The sequence below is a fragment of the Cebus imitator genome, unplaced genomic scaffold (genome assembly GCF_001604975.1).
Source record: "Cebus imitator isolate Cc_AM_T3 unplaced genomic scaffold, Cebus_imitator-1.0 Scaffold116, whole genome shotgun sequence".
NCBI lineage: Eukaryota > Metazoa > Chordata > Mammalia > Primates > Cebidae > Cebus > Cebus imitator.
Window position 1 is genome coordinate 4,900,866 of NW_016107431.1, and position 22,308 is coordinate 4,923,173.

Sequence of the window (22,308 nt, forward strand, 5' to 3'; positions counted from 1 at the left end):
CAAGCAAACCCATTGAAAAGTGGGTGAAGGATATGAACAGACAGTTTTCAAAAGAAGACATATATGAGGCCAACAAACATATGAAAAAATGCTCATCATCATTGGTCATTAGAGAAATGCAAATCAAAACCACATTGAGTTACCATCTCACGCCAGTTAGAATGGCAATCATTAAAAACTATGGAGACAACAGACGCTGGAGAGGATGTGGAGAAGTAGGAACACTTTTACACTGTTGGTGTGAGTGTAAACTAGTTCAACCATTGTGGAAGACAGTGTGGCAGCACTTCCTCAAGGACCTAGAAATAGAAATTCCATTTGACCCAGCAATCCCATTACTAAGTATATATCCAAAGGATTATAAATCGTTCCATCACAAAGACACATGCACACGTATGTTCATTACGGCACTGTTTACAATAGCAAAGACTTGGAACCAACCCAAATGCCCATCAGTGATAGACTGGACAGGGAAAATATGGCACATACACACCATGGAATACTATGCAGCTGTTAAAACCATGAGTTTGTGTCCTTTGTAGGGACATGGGTGAACCTGGAAACCATCATTCTCAGCAAACTGACACAAGAACAGAAAATCAAACACCGCATGTTTTCACTCATTGGTGGGTGTTGAACAATGAGAACTCATGGACACAGGGAGGGGAGCATCCCACACTGGGGTCGGTTGGGGGGAGACTAAGGAAGGGACTGCAGGGGAGTAGGGAGTTGGGGAGGGATAACATGGGAAGAAATGCCAGATATAGGTGATGGGGATGGAGGCAGCAAACCAAATTGCCATGTATGTACCTATGCAACAGTCCTTCATGTTCTTCACATGTACCCCAGAACCTAAAGTGCAATAAAATATATTTAAAAAAAAAAATCAGAGCTGGATCCCTTTCTCTGTCTCTTCTCTCCTGCACCATTAAGAACACAGCAATGGAACAGTTTTTTGATTGAGACATGATAGAGATGTTTGGTATATTCTGTCATTGTTTAGCAAATATTCTGTTTTTCCTTCCCTTCCATGCAAAGAGTAAGTATACTTTCTGTCCCATTCTTGTTGGTTTTGCCTTATGGCTTGCTTTTGCTGTGAGGTGTGAGAAAAGGTAATGTTTACTATGTGCTTGCATGATTGTGCTCCTATTCTCTTTTATGAGAACAGCATGCCCCCTTCTGCCTAGGACTCAGAATGACAGACACGTGGAGCTGATTTGAGAGACATCATAAGCCAGTTCATAGATTATGTTTGTCTTTTAGAGCCACTGAGATTTGTGGAGTTGTTTGTTACATGTCATCTTCTAATCAAAACTTGACTAAATTAAATCATTCATCTAAGTAAAAGAAAATTAGGCAGATTCGGTGATTTTTTTTGCTCAGTATTTTAGGGGAAAGAACCAACTTAGCCCTGATAGCCTTCTTGCATTTTAATAAATTTAGTATGTTATTTTAAAGTAGCACATTTTCTTTCTACTTTATGCAGAAATCACATTTTTTGTATTAGGTTTATCAGCATCCATTGTTTCTTCCTATATGGCTCTAGAGTCATTTTATCTGCTTTTCAGGCTTTTGCAGATTTCGACCATGTGAAATGTGCATATGTCTGTGATTCTTTTGAAAATGATTTTCACCTCCATTTGAAACATGTTATATTAGTCATGGCCTCTCCTTTTTCTTTTTCCTTGTTGTTAAATGAATATTGTGAATCCATGGCAAAACCTTTGAATCTTACCTAAATCTTACCTAAAAACTTGTGAATCTTACCTAAATACAGTATAAATGGCAGACTAAGAGTTTAACTGTTGTTCATTTTTGCATGCAAATCATTAGCCCATTTATTTATGCTTGCATTCATTCATTTAGTGCCTGCCACGTGCCAGATACAGTCCCAAATGCCTACAGTATTAAGAATAATAAAGTATTAACTCTGTCTCTAAAATATTTTGTAATCTACTGGAGGTCAGACACAAATACAAGTAAATTTCAGTAAGAGAAACGTATGAGGTATTATGGCACCACATAGGAGTAGGAAGAACTACCTCATATTGGTTGTGGCAGGGAATGGGGGGTGTACAGGGGTAAAAGTAGGGAATGGAGTTTGAGAAGGAGAAAAATACCAGATCTTCATTTAAGAAAGTTTATTTTGTTTATTAAAATTTATTTATTAAAGGTTATTAAAATGCAGGGTGGGGAAGAGATGGGAAAGATCAAAATTAAAAGCATGAGATGAGGAAATGTTTGTATTCTTATTATCTAAAGATAACAGATATTTCATTTTATGTATAGTATTCTGTCATTTTAAAATTTATTTTAGAATTGATCTAATCAGTTTTTCCAAATGGAAGAGAGAGATGGAGACTAGATCACATCATTAATTAAAACTGCAAAGTAATTTTATTATAATTAAGAAATTAGAAATACATTAGGGAAATTTTTAAATATTTTATATTTATCAGTAATAGCTTTTTGCATTTACTGCAAATATATATATATATATATATCTGCTCTTTACAAAAATAGCATGCTATTTGTTGTTTGCAACTGTAAAAGCAAATTCATTTTGATATAAGATAATTCAAGTTGGATATTGCTTAAATATGGTGTCCTTTATGTGTAAAATGGAAATTTAGAAAACACAGTGATGTATTGGAAGGAAGAATTACCCGAGGTAACATCATATAATAGTATGAAAATACCTACACACTTGACAGTTTGCTTTCAACTGAATTTAAAAAACAAATACCAAAAGTACTGAGAAATCTAACTGCCCTAGCAGTTTCTGCCCTAGCAATACTAACAATATTCTGTGAAAATGAATTAGACCTTAGTTTTTTATGACAAAACTTCTTTTTGTAATATTACTCCAATCTCATTTTGTTTAAAGTAGAAAAGTATATTTTTATTAAATACTACTTAACCTTAAAATTGATTCTGTGAAAACATGTAGCACTGATTAATGTAAAATACATTTTTTTAAATTAGGTAATTGAAAATAGAGGAGCTTCATATCACAATAGAAGTCTCTAGTTTCAGCCAGGTCTGGTGGCTCACGCCTGTAATCTCAGCACTTTGGGAGGTTGAGGCAGACAGATCATGAGGTCAAGAGATTGAGACCATCCTGGCCAACATGGTGAAACCCTGTCTACTAAAAATACAAAAATTAGCTGGACGTGATGATGTGCACCTGGAATCCCACCTACTCAGAATGCTGAGGCAGGAGAATCACTTGAACCCAGGAGGTGGAGGTACAGTGAGCCGAGATCATGCCACTGCACTCCAGCCAGGTGATGGAGCAAGACTCCGTCTCAAAAACAAACAAAAGAAGTCTCTGGTTTCATAAATACCTCATACAGCCAAAACCTGAAATTAAAACAGTATCAATAAATTTATTTAGACTGCCATAAAGATTTTTAATTAATGTTGGTAAGTCTGTAAAACTGGGAATAAAGGTGAACATCTTTGTTCTTTGTTTTATTAATCTGTAATAGATTGTCACAAGAGAAGTATCTTCTGTATTTTTTAACTTACTAGTTAGAAGTGGCATACAGAATGGCTTTACTTGCCATAATTAGTTTGTCTTCATTTATGTATAGCCATCCTTAAGTTAAAAGATTTTAGTCTGTGCACACTATTTTAAAAGAAGTATTTGTAGGTACTGCTCTCTATATATCGACATATATATATAATGTATATATGTATATATGTGTGTATATATATATATGTCTAAGGGATATCTAAACCATAACAATAACCTAGGCATTATGAAAATTATTGTCCTTTATAACACTAGTAGATATTTTGTGATTTTATTATAAATTATTTAATAGAATTAAATGTAGATTATATTATAAAATGTTGTTTTAATGATATGGAAGAATTTATCATGTAAAGAAATTTTCTAATGACTTTATTTAAATTTAAGCTTAATGGTCACATACCTGAAAAGAATCGAGATAGTTCTGGACCATGTTTTTTTTGGTCTTTTTCCTAAAAGAAACATATTTCTGAATATAGAGTATTTCCTATATATCTTATGTAGGTTATTTAAATATTTAAGATACATATTTTTATACGGAGTAAACATAAAAAGAAGCATTGCACAGTGGTTAAGCATTTGAACTCACAATTCAGATTATCAGTATTACCTCCAGCAAACTGGGTGACCCTGAGCAACTTACTAAACCTTTCTTAAGATTCTGCCTATCTTTGATTACCTCACTAAGAAAACAGAAATACCTTAGGGAGTTGTGAAGATTAACCAAGATAATAAATATAAGATGTTTAGCATGTTATTTAGCAGTAAATTTTATTAGTAAAAATTATTTGGTAGTTTATGTATTCAATAAATATTCATCTTAAATTAAGGTGATTATATCAGTTACTTTATTAAATATATGAAATATACTTCTATTTTTACATTTTAGATAATTTATCCCCTAATTGTTTCTTTTGTTTGTTCTAGGTTACTTTTCACATAGAACCATACAGCGATCGAGATGATCAAAACATGTACAATAATGTCAAGTATATTATAGACAAGTGAGTTTCTTCAATATTTATAAATATTGTTTTGTTATCCAGTGACAATTATTGTTTTAAGAATAGTGCATTAAATTATATTTGAGATTTGAATGTTTATGATCTGTCATTTTTAATAAAATTGTTAGTGAATGAATGTCACCATCATTTCAAAGAACATTGCTAAAGTTCCTTGCAATTCACTTTCTTTTTGAAAGATTGCTATTTTCACTATTTTACAGGTTTATAGGCTATGTATGATTTCTGTAATTTTGTTATTCTAAGTGGACATTATTTTCTAAACCATAGGAATATAGGGCTTTATCTTGTTTGAAAAAAGGTTCCGATTATTAAAAGTAAACTGCTGCTTTTATTGCAGTGACCTAGAGCTGATATTTTCATTTATATCTAGTCTGATCAAAAGGAAATAATTTATTAATGCAGGTTTCATTTTTTGAAAAAAATTTACTGCTAATAGTCTGTGACAGATGCCATAGTCTTATAAAGAAACTTGTCAGCAACAGTAAAACATTACTGATACATAAAAAGGCAATTTATGAATTAATGTAGAAAATAATAGGCTTTTTACTGCATGAGTCATTATTTCTAAACTTCAGTATGTGATAATCACTTGTTTGATAATGCATCCAGTATCTCATTTTCTAATGTGTAAAATTAAAAATACATTTTTAATTATTACACTTACATAACTGATTCCCCCAAGAAATGGAGCAATGTGCTCAAACTGTACTGATTCCTTCATTTTCAGTACATAAACAGTATTTATATGTGGCAAATTAGTTGTGAATATTCATTTCACTTTTATATATGCTTATATTCTAGATATGGAAATCATCCGGCCTTTTACAGGTACAAGACGAGGACTGGCAATGCTCTTCCTATGTTCTATATCTATGATTCCTATATCACCAAGCCTGAAAAATGGGCCAATCTGTTAACCACCTCAGGGTCTCAGAGTATTCGCAATTCTCCTTATGATGGATTGTTTATTGCGCTTCTAGTAGAAGAAAAACATAAGCATGATATTCTTCAAAGTGGTTTCGATGGAATTTACACATATTTTGCCACAAATGGTTTCACTTATGGCTCATCACATCAAAATTGGGCTAGCCTAAAATTATTTTGTGATAAATACAACTTGATATTTATCCCAAGCGTAGGCCCAGGATACATAGATACCAGCATCCGTCCATGGAACACGCAAAACACTCGGAACCGAATCAATGGGAAGTATTATGAAATTGCTCTGAATGCAGCACTTCAGGCACGCCCCAGTTTAATTTCTATCACCTCTTTTAATGAGTGGCATGAAGGAACTCAGATTGAAAAAGCTGTTCCCAAAAGAACCAGTAATACAGTGTACCTAGATTACCGTCCTCATAAACCGGGTCTTTACCTAGAACTGACTCGCAAGTGGTCTGAAAAATACAGTAAGGAAAGAGTAACTTATGCATTAGATCACCAGCTACCTGTTTCATAATGCATTGATTAAAGTTTAATAGTTATTAGGATCACCTAATTTTTAAAAGTAGCTTTTGTTTTGAGTTATGGAAAGAAAACTCAAAATCAGTATACATTATTATCTTTAAAAAATATTTTTTAAATTCTTTACAGATAATATTGCCAGCCTTCACAATATCACATTGAGAAAATGTCTGAGACAAAATTTGTGCAAATTATTCCTTATGGCATAATTTACTGCATTTCTGACTGAAATCAAAATTCTGATTTAATGACAATTGAATTTTTATTTTACAATGAATAAATGCTTGTGTTACCCAAAGCACTTAGCACAAGTTAAATTATATTTATATCCTAGTCCCAAAGAAATAGGATTGTGTGTATATTTGGGATATCTATTAAAGAAAAAAAAAACCCTGAAAGATAAGGTACATGTTATTTGGTACATGTATTTGGTATTTTTTAAATAATTTAATCAACTTTACTGTGTTAGTATTCAGATTCTGGATAACTCTTTAATAATGATGATATTCTTAAGAATAACAAAATCATTGTAACTTCTTTTCAGTTTTGCTGTGAACCTGAAACGGCTTTAAATTAATAGTTTTTTTAATTTAATTATATAAATTAAGCCTTACTACGATCAAATTGTATTAGGAAGACCTGCTATCTACAGCACAATGATTCACTTGCAGATTTGTGGTTACCCATAGCTTGCTAGGTTTTTGGCATGTTTAGTGTTTCTGCTTTATAGTGCTAGATTCTGTATTTTAGAAGCTTTGGAAAGTCCCATTATGAAAGTTAATGATTGCTTGTCAGTTATTAGGTAAACAATTGTGTCACAATTACTATGTAGATATGATGCCCAAAATGTCATTTTTAGTATATCTTGTCCATTTTTAAGTTGTTACCATTCTATTATTCATGTCTTTAAATCAGAGACCAAATATTTTCTAGGAAATAAAAATGTTATTACTGTCATTAGATTGTCTTTTAATATTTTAAGTTATTTTGACCAAAAGTAATAGGGAAAATTTACTTAGTATTTTAGATTTTAGAGACATGGAAATGAAAATTATTTTATATCTAGGATAAGTCCTGAAGTTGGGCTTTACATTAAGTTTAACACTGTATAATAATGGAGAAACTAATATTTTACTTAAAAGCTAATACTTTCAAATTTTTATGTAGTAATATCCCCATTTTATAGATGTTAAGACTTTTATACCTATAGGTTAAAATACTTGTGATCAGTAACTTGTCACATTATGACAAGTTGATCACTTGCGTACTAAAGATAAATATCTTTAAAAACTAAATAAAATGCACTCTATTCTTACAATTAATGTTTATAACTATAGTAAAAAAAAATGTATATCGTGTTACATAAATGTTATTTCTTAGGTGTTCTGTTAAGAAGAGCAATAGGATAATGCTAAAAACTAATGCCTATAAATCTTCAGAGTATTAAGTCACCCATTCAGAAACATAAATTAGCACTAAATTTATTATAAAATAACTCATCACAAGACAAAATTTTATTTTTAAACAGTGGTTTTGACATAAATTATGTTATTGAAGAGAGGCATTATTAATGTTAAATTTGTTTATAATTTACGAATTTGTCATTTCTCAGAGAATGATCAGGCATTAGGAAATTAATACAGCAGTAGTAATCATTATTTTCTAGAGGAAAATAAAATAGTAAGTCACTATACTGATATTTTGATATAACCAAGCACCTATATAGTAATAACTATATAGATGTAACCTGTGGATTTTTTCTTATATCCATTTAACTAGAATATATTATTTTAGGGATAATTTATAAGTGTCATACCTAATACTCTTTTATAATATACCATATTTCATTAAAGTTTTGTTAGCGAGGTATCTACCACGGAGAAATTTTTGTCATTGTTTATGTTGTGTATTTGAACCCACCACGACAGAAAATAAATTTTTGGAAATAGTTGTGAGATTAAGGGAAAGTCTATAAAAACAAGGTCAGCAAATTCTCAACACGGATACCACCACTTTTTGTCTTGTTCCCATTATAGACATGGCGAATCCACACAACATGCTTCACCTCTAAGCTTTGTTGTGATTCCTCAACACGTTACCTTAACCAGCCAGCAGTAACAGATTTCAAAGTAATCTAAAGCAGATCCTGTCTTCATTGCAAAAAGTTATTCTCAGTGGAAGAATGGCATCTCATCTCATAATTACTTACTAGTTTATATTAATATATGTTTTTTCTCCATTTTTAATAAAATAATTACAGTCATCCCTCAGTGTCTATGGAGGATTGGATTCCAATTACCCCTATAGATACCAAACTCTGCAGATGCTCAAATCCCTGATACAAACTGGTATAGTAGTTGCATATAACCTATGCACATCCTCCTGTGTACATTAAATCATCTCTGGAGTACTTACAACACTTAATACGATGTAAATGCTATGTAAATAATTGTTATACTATATTGGTTAGTGAACAATGATACGAAGAAAAGGTCTGTATATTTTCAGTGCAGACACTGTTTTTTTTTGTTTTTTTTTTTGTTTTTTTTTTCAAATATTTTCAGTAGGCAATTTCTTGGCCATGGATGTAGAACCCACAAATATGGTGAGCCAACTGCATTAGGAATTATCTCTAAAAATTCTGTTAATTCTTAGAGAGGAAAGCTTTTAAAATCTTCCTTAAGTATTCATTATCTCTGCCTTTACCTTTTTATTTGTAACAGTTTAAATTGCTATGATCACAAGTAAATAAGAACAAAGAATTTATTGAATTCAAAAAAACTATGTGTTTGAATCAGTATAGTAAAATAACTGTTAAAACACAAACTGGTGTAGTTATACAATGCATGAATCATAATGGATTCTTTTATAGGTTATTAATTTTTATGGTTTAATCAGTCTAATTATTTTGACTGTATAGAAACCAAATATTTTACCGTTTCTTTTAAGAACTAATGTTGTCAAAAACTGCTGTTATTAATGTTTACTTGAGTTGTTTAACTTTTTTTCTGTTTGATTTTAAGACTAATTAAAAATTACTATTTTGTTATATGGAATGGTTAAATTTTACCTAATAAAAACATATATGAAATACATTGTATTTTAGATGTTAAAGTCTGTCATTTCTCTTTATGAAATGTCTTATTTGATTTCCAATTAACAAATGAGAAGGAGTACCCAGTCATCATTCTTTATATGTATTTTCTTTTTAGATATGCAGCACTTACAAAGTGGTATCTTTAACTGTATATACTTTTTAAATCTATAAAGTTGTGTTAAACATACACACATAACATGCACACATAATTTTTTTTTTAATTTGGGAGCCGTTTTTCGATTTTTTTTTTCTTCTTTGGGTATAATCATATATTAGCTCCGACATCCATTAGGAAATTAATCTTCTCCTAAAACAGCAAAGTAACAAACCAGTAGAGAACCTACCAAGTTCATGCACTTTTTCAAACTGACCACAGTTAGCCAATTTAAACATGGCTGCAGCTAAACTCTACATTGCTTACAGAAACAGTCTTTAAAAATCTATGTTTAAATTTTGAATTACACTTTTACATCCCATAGTGAAGAAAAGCAAAATTTCAGTTATTTTTGCAAATGTTTATAATTTCTAAATGAAAGCTTGATGAACCACAAGCAAAAAGGCTTTATGGCTCAAAGCATTACATTTTAAATATTAAAATAATAAAATTTAAAAATTATACTAAAAATGTTTGTCTTTTGAAAAAGTGTATTCCAAATTAAATGTTATACTATGTTGTTATATATCCACATAAACGCTAAACGTTATTATGGGATTGTTGCCAGATTATTATCCTTGAGAATTTAGGTCCTATTTTGGCTTAATTACCTTGTAGAGACTCATTCATCCTTAGTCAAATCAAAGAACTTATTAGTAGCAATATTATATTCCAACTATCAATTAGGGGAGGAACATTTTTCAAAGTTGATAGCCTTTTTAAGTTGTTATATAATTACTACTTATCAAAGGATAAGGACTAATGAACAAAAATAGTCATATATCCAAAATTTGTTGAAATTAAAACAGTGGCACTTTTATATTGGATGTTCTATGTTTCATTTAAAAGGTAGTGAATTTTAGGCTTCTCAGATTACATGAAATTACCAATAAATTTAACCATAAAGTCAAAAAGATCTTTAGAAGCCAAACCCATATCAATATGAAAGAAAAGAATGATGCTCTATGTAGTAAGATAAAACTGCTTGCAATTCAACTTATGGTATATGATTGTATTACATGCTTTTGTGTATTTGTTTTTTGAAAAGAATAGGTTAAAAATCTGAACAAAGTTTATTGTAAGCAGCACAGTGAAAATCATGAGTTACTCATTATATTTAAAATAAATAGTTGATTACAATTATGTTCTTGTATAAAAGTACTTTTGAGTAACTTTTACCAAAAGCCATTATCAAAACAGTTTATTGTTGTGTTAATTTGATGAGTCTAATGTAATACAAATTTTGCCCTGAAATTGCCTTGAAAATAACAAATGAAAAAAAAAAAAAAGAAAAAGAAATCTGTTTGGAAGAAATTCAGCTGAAATGCATGTAGTAAGCTTTAGAAATTTTTATGTTTGGACACAGTCACTTAAAAGAGTAGCATGTAACAATTTTTTTTTAAAGAGTGTGTTAGGCAAGATATTTACTTTTTCCACTCTGTTAAAATACTATGCATCTCTTAGGGATTAGAAAATATATTAATTAAACTCTTAATCTTGTAAAACTGAAACATTAAGAAAATACCAATTATAGATAGATAGATAAATAGATAGAATTAAATAGTTTGTACTTACATTAAAAAGTGTTTCCAGAGAAAGCCTCGTGAAATATTACTCTTTTTGTTGAAAAATGAATTGTTTTTTAAGGTCAGAAACCAAATGCGAACACAAGTTCAACAAGTGGAAGTATGGTCCATTTATTTGTATATACATGAAAACAGTATAAAGGATAAAAAATACTATTTAAGTTATTTCTATCTTGGGAGATACAGAAAATAAGAAAAATTTCATTAACCAGAGAAAAGAACCATTAAATGTTGAAATTAGAAACTGAACAAATAACATATTTATTAACAAGTACTCTGATATTAAGAATGCATCTGCCATAACAAAATAAGGGAATATTCCTCATGCAGCTGGTATAGCATGAAGCCAAAATAAAATCATAGAGCCATGTCATTTATTCACACAGATAGCAAAATTCTAGTATGAGAAAACCAAATACCACCATGTAAAGAAAGCCTGCCATGATCCAGTCGATGTCAATCCTAGATTTAAAGGAGTGCTTTAACATTAGAAAAGCCATTAATTACATTAACAACAGACTAAAGGTAAAGTGTTGTGGTGAAGAATTGATAAAATTCTGTATTTGTTCATGTTAACTCTTGGCAAATTAGAAACTGAGGAACATTTTTAATCTGAAAAAGGATATCTACCAAAAACCCTACCGGCAAGTATTATAATTAGTGGTAAACCTTGCAATTTTTCTCTTTGAGACAGGGAACCAAGCAAGACTGCCCATTATGAATGCTACCTAACATTGTATTGGAGGTCCTAGCCACTGCAGTAAAGCAGGAACGAATTAGTGAATGAAATAATTTTTATGTATGAAATTCAAAATGTACAAATAGAGTAGTTAGCAAGTGTTATGTACAATCTTATAGAGAAATCAGTTATAAAACCTCACAAAGTTCCCTTATGAAGTTTAAAATCAAAAGGAAGTTTAGATCAAAAATATTTTTTGCATATACTAAATTTATATTTATTGAATGCTGCTATTCTGTATATTATTTTTAATTACCCAGACTTAAATATTAGCCACATGGCAGAATATTCAGTCATTAATATTAAAATAAAACAGCCTAATCTCTGATTTTATGTAAAAAATTAACTGCAATTATGATTGTTTGGTAAATTCTTTAAAATTTGCTTTGCTTGTTCTCACTCATAGGCGGGTGTTGAACGATGAGAGCACATGGACAAAGGGAGGGGAGCACTACACACTGGGGTCAGTTGGGGGGAAATAGGGGAGGGACGGTGGGGGGTGGGGAGCTGGGGGGGGATAGCAGGGGGAGAAATGCCAGATGTAGGTGATGGGGAGGAAGGCAGCAAATCACACTGCCATGAGTGTTCCTATGCAACAATTTTGCATGTTCTTCACATGTACCCCAAAACCTAAAATACAATAAAATAAATAAATGGGAAAAAAAAATTTGCTTTTCTGTAATATTTAAAGTACATTATCAAAAATTGCTCTTAGTCGGTATCTTATAAGAAAAATAGTGACAATCATATGAACAGTACCTAAGCTCAAATTCTATTTTTTTTACATATTAGTATTATGTGTAAAATAATGCAACACTGGTAATACAACATTATTTTCTCATTTTTTTCCTTGTTTTATTCTTAAGAGTTTACATAAAGTTTCCTTGTTATTAGAATATATGCACTGTCTTTGCAAAAAGCATTTGAAGTATTTTTCTACAAAAGGTAAATATTACAAAATTAATAAATAATGATGGATGAATTTTTTTTTAAGAGAATGTCTATATATAGTACTGGTGGTATATATGGTTGAGTACGTGTTTGTAGTTGAGCTTCCTGATAGGTAGTGCAAGAGGCTCTATGGCTGTTCTTGCCAGAAAAGAAGCACCTCCTTTTCCATTGGAGGCAAACTTTACCTTTTCAGTACATTTTAACATAAATTTCTCAAGTATAAATTATACCTAGGGTCAAAAATGCAAATAGCTATGGGAACCTGTCAGAAAAGTAAGTGAATTCATCAGGTTTAAGACCTTAGATAGTCCCAGGGACTGTGGACAACTCTCACCTAAAAGGAGTGCTTAGCATCTCCTGTCAACATTGCCCTTTGTTGCTATGGGTCCCTAAAATGAGGAAGTATATCTTCCTGTTTGTCTCTGTAAATTTTTCTGATTATAATATGGTCAAATATTATAAAATATTTTTAAATGTTCGCTGGTGGATCAGCTAATATATCACTAATAAGTCACTAATTTGTGACCTGTGACACAAAGAATGTAAAACTTATGAAAAATGGCCTCAACATTTCGTGACATTGATAAGGGAATTTCTTATGATAAGTCATTGTATGGTGTCTTTAATAAATTCTAAGCATATAACAATAAAAGACAAGTCAATGAAAGTGAATCCATGAGGGGCTCTGTTTTGGGGATAGTTTTATTCAGCTGTTGTCTGATGCAAAATCATAGATTAAAGCATCTAAAGAAGTGAGCTAAATGAATATCTCCGAGCTAATCTTTTCTATTATTCTTTCTAAATTGGCTTTTAAGTAGCTGATTTGAATTAATTTATATTCACTGAGAAGGACCTGGAATGCATTTATTCTATGTTGCTTATTAGTTATGGATTCATTTTTTTATGCCTGCCAAGTGAATAGAAGAAAACTATTAGTATCTGGGTTTAGTTTCAGCCTCCACTTTTGCAATCTACTTTTTGCCCTTTTGCTGCCTGCTTTTGCCTCCCTGCCCACCATTCGACCTTTCTTTCTCATTCCCAGCTTACCTGCCTTTCTTTCTTATCTGCTTTGTTTCAGAAAGGATGTGATTTATTAACTGCATAGCATATGACAATATAGTTTCAGTCAAAAGTAGAGCAAGAATAGGAACATACCTATTGAGTCCACATTGAGCACAATATTAAATGAAAACAATATTATAACATGCATTGCTATACTGGTGGTCACAAATTTAAGACTTTGAAAGCCAGTATGGAAAAGGATATCTAGTCATCTACACAGTATGCAATGTTCATAGTATAAGATACAAATAAATTTCTCAAGGAAAGTATAACTGCCTTGGTATTAAAGGGGAATTCTAAGGGTTCTCATAAAGAAGATACTGTAATATAGTGTACACTATCTTGATCAGCACATTTGGACAAAGCCAAATTTCATAAGATTATTTCCTATAAATATCTTTACAGTGTGTGATTACGATATCACACCAAAGCACAGTTCACTAAAAGTAATTATTTTGGAAAAGGTGTGTGTGTGTGTGTGTGTGTGTGTGTGTGCGCGCGCGCGCACGCATGCATACCTGTGAGACGCCCATGTACCTTCAAGCATTTTTTTGAATATTCATTAATGAAATATTTCTCGGATTTCTGCCAGACACTAGCTTCCTGCTTCCATGGTGCTGACAGTTTTTAACTGTTAAGGCACTTCGTTTTTGTACATGTAGATTTACATTTATTGATTCCTTGAGTCTAATTAGTTATTCCTTTCTCATAAATAAAAAAAAATAAGCAAAAATGTTTACTAATGACTGATCTTCCCTGTTTCCATATCTTTAAAATCAAGTCATTGAACTGGATGCCTGCTGAGATTGCTATTTAATATTAACATCATTTTTAGGTTAATCATATCATTCTCATCAAAACTGGAAATAAAAAAAGTTTGCATTTCTCTAAAACAGCTATAAAACTGTTTGGAGGGAGGCAGTAAATTATATAAAATTACAAACCTTAAATTCACATTTGTCGGCCGGGTACGGTGACGCATGCCTGTAATCCCAGCACTTTAGGGGGCTGAGGAGGTGGATCACAAGGTCAGGACATCGAGATCATCCTGGCCAACATGGGGAAACCTTATCTCTGCTAAAAATACAAAAATTACCTGGGTATGGTGGTGCGTGCCTGTAATCTCAGCTACTTGGGAGGCTAAGGCTGGAGAATCGCTTGAAACCGGGAGGCAGAGATTGCAGTGAGCCGAGATGGCGCCCCTGCACTCCAGCCTGGCAGCAGAGCAAGACTCCATCTCAAAATAAGTAAATAAATAAATAATAAAATTCACATTTGTCATCCACCCTGGATTTTGTTACTTTAATATTTGCCATTCAAGTAACATTTCACTCACTTTCAAAAACTGCTTGGTGGTTTCTTTTAAAATTAAGCATATTTTTACCATGACCAACAATTTAGCTCCCACTAGAGTAGAATTTCTTCTCTTCGCCCCTCCTTGTCTGTTCTGTATATCAATAGATGACATTCTCATTCATGTCACATAACCAGAAACCTGGGGTCATTTTTTGCCTTATCACACTTTGTCATGCCCTAAATCCCATATAGCACTAAATATGACCTTCCTTTTTTCCCAAAAATATTTATTAAGTGTTACCCTATTCTCCATCTGCACTATCTCTGACCAAATCCAGGACATGATCATCATTCACCTGGCTTATTATAGTTTAACTTATTTGTTTTTATCTATGATATTGCTTAATTTAAATTAATATCCAGAGTAAGTAAGAGTCTAGGTAATTCTCTTGCTACAAATCTTTCAGTGATTTCACATTGCCTGCAGAATGACACACAAACTTCTTCAAAAGGTATATAAAATGTTACTATTCTATGTCCACAACCACAGTCTCATCTGCTGGTGTCTGTTACATTAATATTTTACTTCAGCTAGATAAACAACACAACTTGTCATTTAATGACCTCATGAAGATCACTTTTGTGTGTGTGGTGTCTTTTCCATTGCTCCTCACTAGTTTACTCCTACTGGAAACAGGACAAGAGTGGGAGAGAAGGCAATAGAAGAAAGGAGATAAACATTTGTAGTAAGCACCTAATGTGTGTCAAACATCATATTAGGTGTTGTATGGTTTATCTAATACAATACTCATTCAGCATTCTAAGTTTTGTTTGTTTTATGGTTTAGGAAAATATATGTTGTAACTTGCCAATGTCTCACATCTGAAAAGAGATGAATCTGGACAAATTGTCCTTCTTCTATAACAAATTGTCCTTCTACTTCAACTCATCCAGAAATATTTCCCTACACTCAACCCTCGCCCTACTCTCAGAGATGTTAGTCACCTCTATTCCAGCATTTACTACATTCTATTGAGATAAGCTTCATACCAGAGCACCTTCGTCTCTTCTACAAGCCCCCTGAGGGTCAGGCATATTTTTGGTTTCATTTTAAGAATATTAAATGTCATCAGTATAAAAGAAAACAGTGCTGTGATTTCAGTGTATGCCCCAATGCTCATGTGTTGGAAACAATCCCTAATTCCAAAGTGCTGAGAGGTGAATAGGTCAGGAGGGCTCTGCTTTCATCAATGGATTAAAGCCATTATCATGGGAGTGGGTTTATTATTGCAAGCGTGGATTTATTATAAAGGTGAGTTTGGCCTTTCTCTTTCTGTCCCTTTCTCGCTTTGCTGCCTTTCTGCCTTTCAGTACAGATGAGGGAGGCATCTGACGGCCCTTACCAGATGTGGTTCCTCGAGCTGGGAAATCCCAACTTCCAGAGCCTTAAGACTAATAAACTTCTTTTCTTTATAAATTACCCAGTGTATGGTATTCCCATCTTGGATCTCTGCCCCCCACACTTAAATGCAATTTTCCTCGGCTGCTCTAGTCATGGCTCAAGTGGTCCTGGGTGTAGCTCAACCTGCCACTCCAGAGGTACAAGCCATAAGCCATGGCAGATGTATAGAATGTAAGTGGTGGTGGCATGGCTTCCTCCACCTAGATTTCAAAGGATGTCTTGGACAGCCTGAGGGCCCAGGAAGGGACTTGTCACAAGAGTGGAAGCAGATCATCACAGAAAGCCCCTACCAGGGCACTGCTAAGCAGAAGCATGAGGTTTTTCTCTGCCACCACAGAAAGTGATAATGCCATTTCCACTAGTTTATTCCTACTGGGAAGAGAACAAGAGTGAGAGAGAATGGCAATGCCTAGTGGAGCCCTGGGAGTAGGGTCATACCTAGGACCCAAGAACTATAGTGATACCAGCTTGCAGAAACAGCCTGGGAGAGCTGCAGATAGGAGAATCCAACCTCTGTCTTTCCTCTGCCTTTATATTCCAATGTTTGACAAAAGTAGGTGCAAATTTAGTGCATGCTGAATTGGAAAAAAAAAATCACATGAAGCTTTGCATATACAAAACAATGTGCTATATAGAAGTTTCTGTTCATGAATATTTCTTATCAATTGCAATTCTATTTTATTCAGCAAGAAGATTCCATGTGTTCCATGATTTGATAGTTATAGCCAAATAATACTATACTGGCATATATAATTTCCCTTTATTTTCTTTAAATAAAACATTAATAATAAAATTGTAGTTATACTTAGGGTTTTTTTAACAAATGAGCTATTTTTACAAAGTCAATTTCAGAAAGGTATTATAAGAACAATCAAAAACATAAAATAAGAATTGCTTACATAAATAAAGCTACTGTGTTGATTTAACATATTAGTGGCTGAAATTCTGGAAGTGGCCCATTTAAACCAACTTTCAATCAGTCATTTACTTTAAGAGTATAACGTTTGAGACACTCATAGCTTCCAGCCTATTTGCTTAATCCCTGTGCTCTTTCCACTAAATGTTTTGCTAAAATTAACGTTGCTATTAAAACAGAACATGCACTAGATATTATTAAAAAGTAAATATTGACATGCTTTTCAGTCAGTATTACAATTTAGAAAACCATATGTTGAATATTAACCTCATTTATTCATTAATCATGATTCCTAATATACAAATAATTCTTTAAAAGGAGAGAAAAACCAATTCTTTCTGTTTAAGACCAAGTCCTAAAAACACTACCCAGAATATTTAGTAATTGACCTAAGTATGGGAATTGGGTTGGATAATCAATTATCCTAGGAAGCCACATGGAGAAGCCCTGCAAACTTTGAAGACATTGTTTAGAGTCAAAAATAGACTCATTCTTATACATATTTCATTCATTTCCCTGTTTCTTCAAACCATCAATACTTTCTCCTCTATCTTTACTTAGAATTGATAATTTTAACTGAGAAAATACAAGCAATTGAAGATAGCACCTAACAAGCCATCCTTTATATAATTCCCTTCTTTTGAGTTTGAACAAAATCTGTAATTTACTTGTAACAGAATACAGCAAAGATAGACGCTTTTGAGGATGTAATTGAGAGCTTTAATCAGTTTACGTTTATCAACAGGTAGATATTGCTGGATGGGCTGACCTAGTCAGATGAGCCTTATAAAACAGATTTAGAGGTTAGAGACAGAAGAAATTAGAGGCACTCTCCTCTTGGCCTTTAAGAAGCAAGCCCCCATGAGTCTACAACTTCAAGGAAAGAAATTCTGCCCCTCCCCCACAAAAAAAATGTCAGCTTGGAAGAGTACCCTGAGTTTACAGGAGTCCTCAGTGCTGGCGGACACCTTAATTGTAGCTGTGTGAGACCCTGAGCAGGCAGCCTAGTCATTCCTGAAATACTGACTCATAGAAACTGACATAATAAAATGTTGTTTCAAGCTACTAAATTTGTGATAATTTGTTACAGGGCCTTAGATATTTAATATGCAATCAAAAAATATCTATATGTCTCTACCACCAAAGTACCCTCTTGCATATGTCTGTTCTATGTTCTGCAGCCCTTCTTTTCACTGTGAATAAACTGTCTTTTCTTTATCAAAACCAATCTTTCTTTTGGTTCTAAATCCTATTTCCTCCTGTCTGCTCAAAGGCATCTCTATGACAATGGTCCTCTCTCACTCCTTACCTTATTAATTTACCCCTTCTCTTTTCTGGTAAATAGTTCACAAATAGAATCTGTTTTCTTCCAAATTCAAAAACCATGTGCCCTCTGGTATTCTTTCAAAGAAAATAACCCCAGTCTAGACATACGCAAAAAACATCTGACAAACCCAAATTGAGGGTCATGCTGCAAAATATCTAACCAGTAGTCCATAAAGCGCAGGATTATGAAACAAAGAAAGATAGAGAAACTATCATAGATTAGAGGAGATTAAAAAGATATAACAAGTAAATGAAATATGATATCCAAAATTGGATCCTGGAACAGTAAATGGACATTAGGGAAGAACTGCTGAAATCTGAATAAAGTATGAGGTAACCAATGTTAGTTTCTTAATATACCACGATTGACCCCACTTTCTTCAGGTCTTAATATTATTTTCCCAGCAAGGCTTTCTTTAACACTCTATTTTATTTAAGATTACACTCCTTATTTCTATTTAATAAACATACACAGTGTGCTTACTTTTCTATGTTGAGGAAATAAAATGAACATAATTCTCCATTCCCAAGGAGTTCAGAGTTTTAAAGCAAAATAATAATTTTCTTGAAAGATATCTCGTTTTTGTTTTTTAGTTGTTTGTTCTGCCAAGTTTTTTTTTTTTTAAACACTTTCTGATGAAAAAAAAATCTCTCCTTTGCATTTGAGGAACCACTCTTCCTCACTCTATGTGGTCTCAGTGGGGTCATTAATCCCTGGACCTTTAGGTTGGTCATATGATATAAACTGGCAAATTATCTATTCACTTTCCTACAGTGACTGTCCAGGGCTAGGCATGTGAACCAAGCCCCAATGAACTTTAACAATGTAGGCTTGTAGCACACAACAGATAGATTTTTGTGCCACATGGAAAGCTTCTATGAACAAAACCAATACAGAGGAAAGCAAAAGCAAGAGGTGGGCAAAGAGACAGCTTGATGACATATTTTGAACCTTCAAATTCTGCCTTGGATTATGTCTGCCTTTAGCTTCTCCATTCCTTTAGCTGATAATTTTTTCTTTTTTGATGAAGCTAATTTAAGTTGATTTTGTGTCATGAACTGGAAGAGTCCTTATTAATAAAATCTTATATAGTGTTATAAGTCTCAAAATAGAGGTAGATATGGTGGATGCATAAGGAAGAGTCAATACTTTTTGAAATGGCAAAGTAATACAGAGGAGTCACCCCTAAGTTTTAAAGTCTCAATAAGAATGTATGGACAAACATAGGAACAACCTTATTAAATTATTCCATTCTTGCTGTGTGCCAGGCACCGTTTCAAGTATGTTACATACATCATGGAATACATCACATTACTTCTTACCAGTTTGTTAACTGAGGGAGAAAGCAGGTAAGTAAACTTGTCCAAATTTATACCTGAGAATTAAACTGTTATCCACTGAATTCCATAGGATGCCATTTTCAAGAAAACAAATTTTATAATTTGTAATTTTAAAATGTTTGTCGTTTTGTTCTGATAACTCATTAAACTGCTACACAAAATCTTTATTATCAATTGGAATATCTTATAAGAGGAATAATTTGAATGGTCTGAAACCATCTAACTTTGGTTTAATTAAGGTGAAGAAAATGCTGAAGACCAAATGAGAAAATAGACATGTTGCATAGTTAAGAAGAGAAATATTACTGTCATTTAATGATCAGTTTACTACATGTGTGCTTCTGATCCCCGACTGGAGCAGTTGTTGAAGAGCATGAACAATTGTGTACAATTCCTTATGAGAATCAAGCATTTCCTCTAGTGTGGCTGACATATTTAACTAGGTAATGCTGACAACACCTGCTTTGATGGGTTAGTGGGTATTGTTTCTAGGAGTGCAACTTAGTGAAGCAAAGAAGAAAAATTTTAAGAAACTTTAAGGCAATATTTTTTATTAGTGCAGTAGTATGATCATGGCTCAGTGCAGCTTTGAACTCTAGGGCTCAAGTTATCCTTCAGTCTCAACCTCCTGAGTAAAGTAGCTAGGATTAGGCATGTGCCACCACACCTGGATACTTTTTTAAAAATTTCTTTTTGTGGAGATGGGGGTCTCACTATGTTGCCTTAACTGTTCTCAAACTCCTGAGTTCAAGTGATCCTCCTGCCCCAGCCTCCCAAAGTGCTTGGATTACAGGTGTGAGCCACCACACCCTCCCTTATTTTAACAGAATAGTATGCTAAATTCCTTAAGGAAAGTGGCAAATGTTTTCGAAGATGCATGAATACACCTATGAAAACCTGTCAGTTTTGAGAGACCTTCAGGTTTCTTTTATTTGCTCAAAAAAAAAAATCTTGTAACATCTAACACCAGTTAATAAAGTTTTATTCTATATGCTCTAGCCTCTTTAACTTTTTGTCCTATAAATATTCCTCTTACAAAATAGTCATTCATTTTATTCAAATACTAACTCATATAGCTTGGCTGTGTCCCCACCCAAATCTCATCTTGGATCGTACCTCATATAATCCCCATGTGTCATGGAAGGGTCTAGTGGGAGGTAACTGAATCGTGGAATTGGGTTAGTGCGTTTTTCTCTCTTATAGTGTATGAACTTTCCATGTTCCTAAGACCATGATTTGAATTGTATGTTTGATCCCATTATCTCACTGCTTCTTAATGGCTTTGATTGTGTAATTATTTTTTCTCTCACCATCATCCTCACTATCACATTTTTTTCCCTATGGAATATTTTTCATTCATGTAGAAGCATATGTAATAGTGCCATCATAAAACAACAACAAAACTTTTTCTTTTTTTTTTTTTTTTTTTGAAACGGAGTTTCACTCATGTTACCCAGGCTAGAGTGCAATGGCGCGATCTCGGCTCACCACTACCTCCGCCTCCTGGGTTCAGGCAATTCTCCTGCCTCAGCCTCCTGAGTAGCCATTACAGGCACGCACCACCATGCCCAGCTAATTTGGGAGGCCGAGGCGGGTGGATCACGAGGTCAAGAGATCGAGACCATCCTGGTCAACATGGTGAAACCCCGTCTCTACTAAAAATACAAAACTTTTTCTTGACCTCATCTCCCTCCAGATACATCCATCTGCTCCTTTTTATAGCAAATTTCTCAGAATAATGATTTTACTCTCTTATGTATTTCTCCTGCCAGTCTCTTTTGGATCCAGTTAATTTTTATTTTCCTACCATTCCACTAAAAAGACTCTTGTTAAGGTCCCTGATGACTTTCAAATTGACAAATTCAAAAGGTAATCCACAGTCTACATCTTATTGAAATTCATAGCCAGGACACAATTAATCCCTTCCTTCTCCGTGAAGCACTTTCTTCCCTTAGTTTTGGTGACATCATCCACACTCTTGGGCTCAAGTGATCCTTCTGCCTTGGCTTCCCAAAGTGCTAGGATTATAGGAGTTAAATCCCTACCATGCCTGGTCCCTCCTGCCTTTCTTAACCATCAGAGCTCGCAATGCTTCAGAACTCTGTTCTTGTGTATCTTCTCTTCACCATCCACGTTCCTTTCCCAGATGGTCTCTTCTAATTCCATGACTTTAACAATCATAGATATGCATATAACATCCAAAACTGTATATGTAGCCCTGACTTTTCTTCTGATCTCCAGGTTCATACATCTAATCTGCAGTTGGATTTTTAATAGACAAGTCAAATTTAATTTTAAAAAAATTGAACTCATAATTTTTCCCATCCCATAAACATTTGCTTTCCCAAAAA

At 33.3% G+C, this 22,308-nt stretch overlaps 1 protein-coding gene across 2 annotated transcripts in view; it reads left to right on the forward strand.

Annotated features, from left to right (window-relative positions):
- The window catches only part of MANEA (mannosidase endo-alpha), a 35,224-nt gene extending 26,097 nt beyond the window's left edge, over positions 1-9,127 (forward strand). For both annotated transcript variants that reach the window (XM_017538884.2, XM_017538885.2), the window contains exons 4-5: positions 4,466-4,542; positions 5,365-9,127. In XM_017538884.2, the coding sequence (XP_017394373.1) occupies positions 4,466-4,542; positions 5,365-6,022 (735 nt within the window). In that variant the 3' untranslated portion in view covers positions 6,023-9,127. The remainder of the gene's footprint in view (positions 1-4,465; positions 4,543-5,364) is intronic.
- Positions 9,128-22,308: the final 13,181 nt, after the last annotated feature.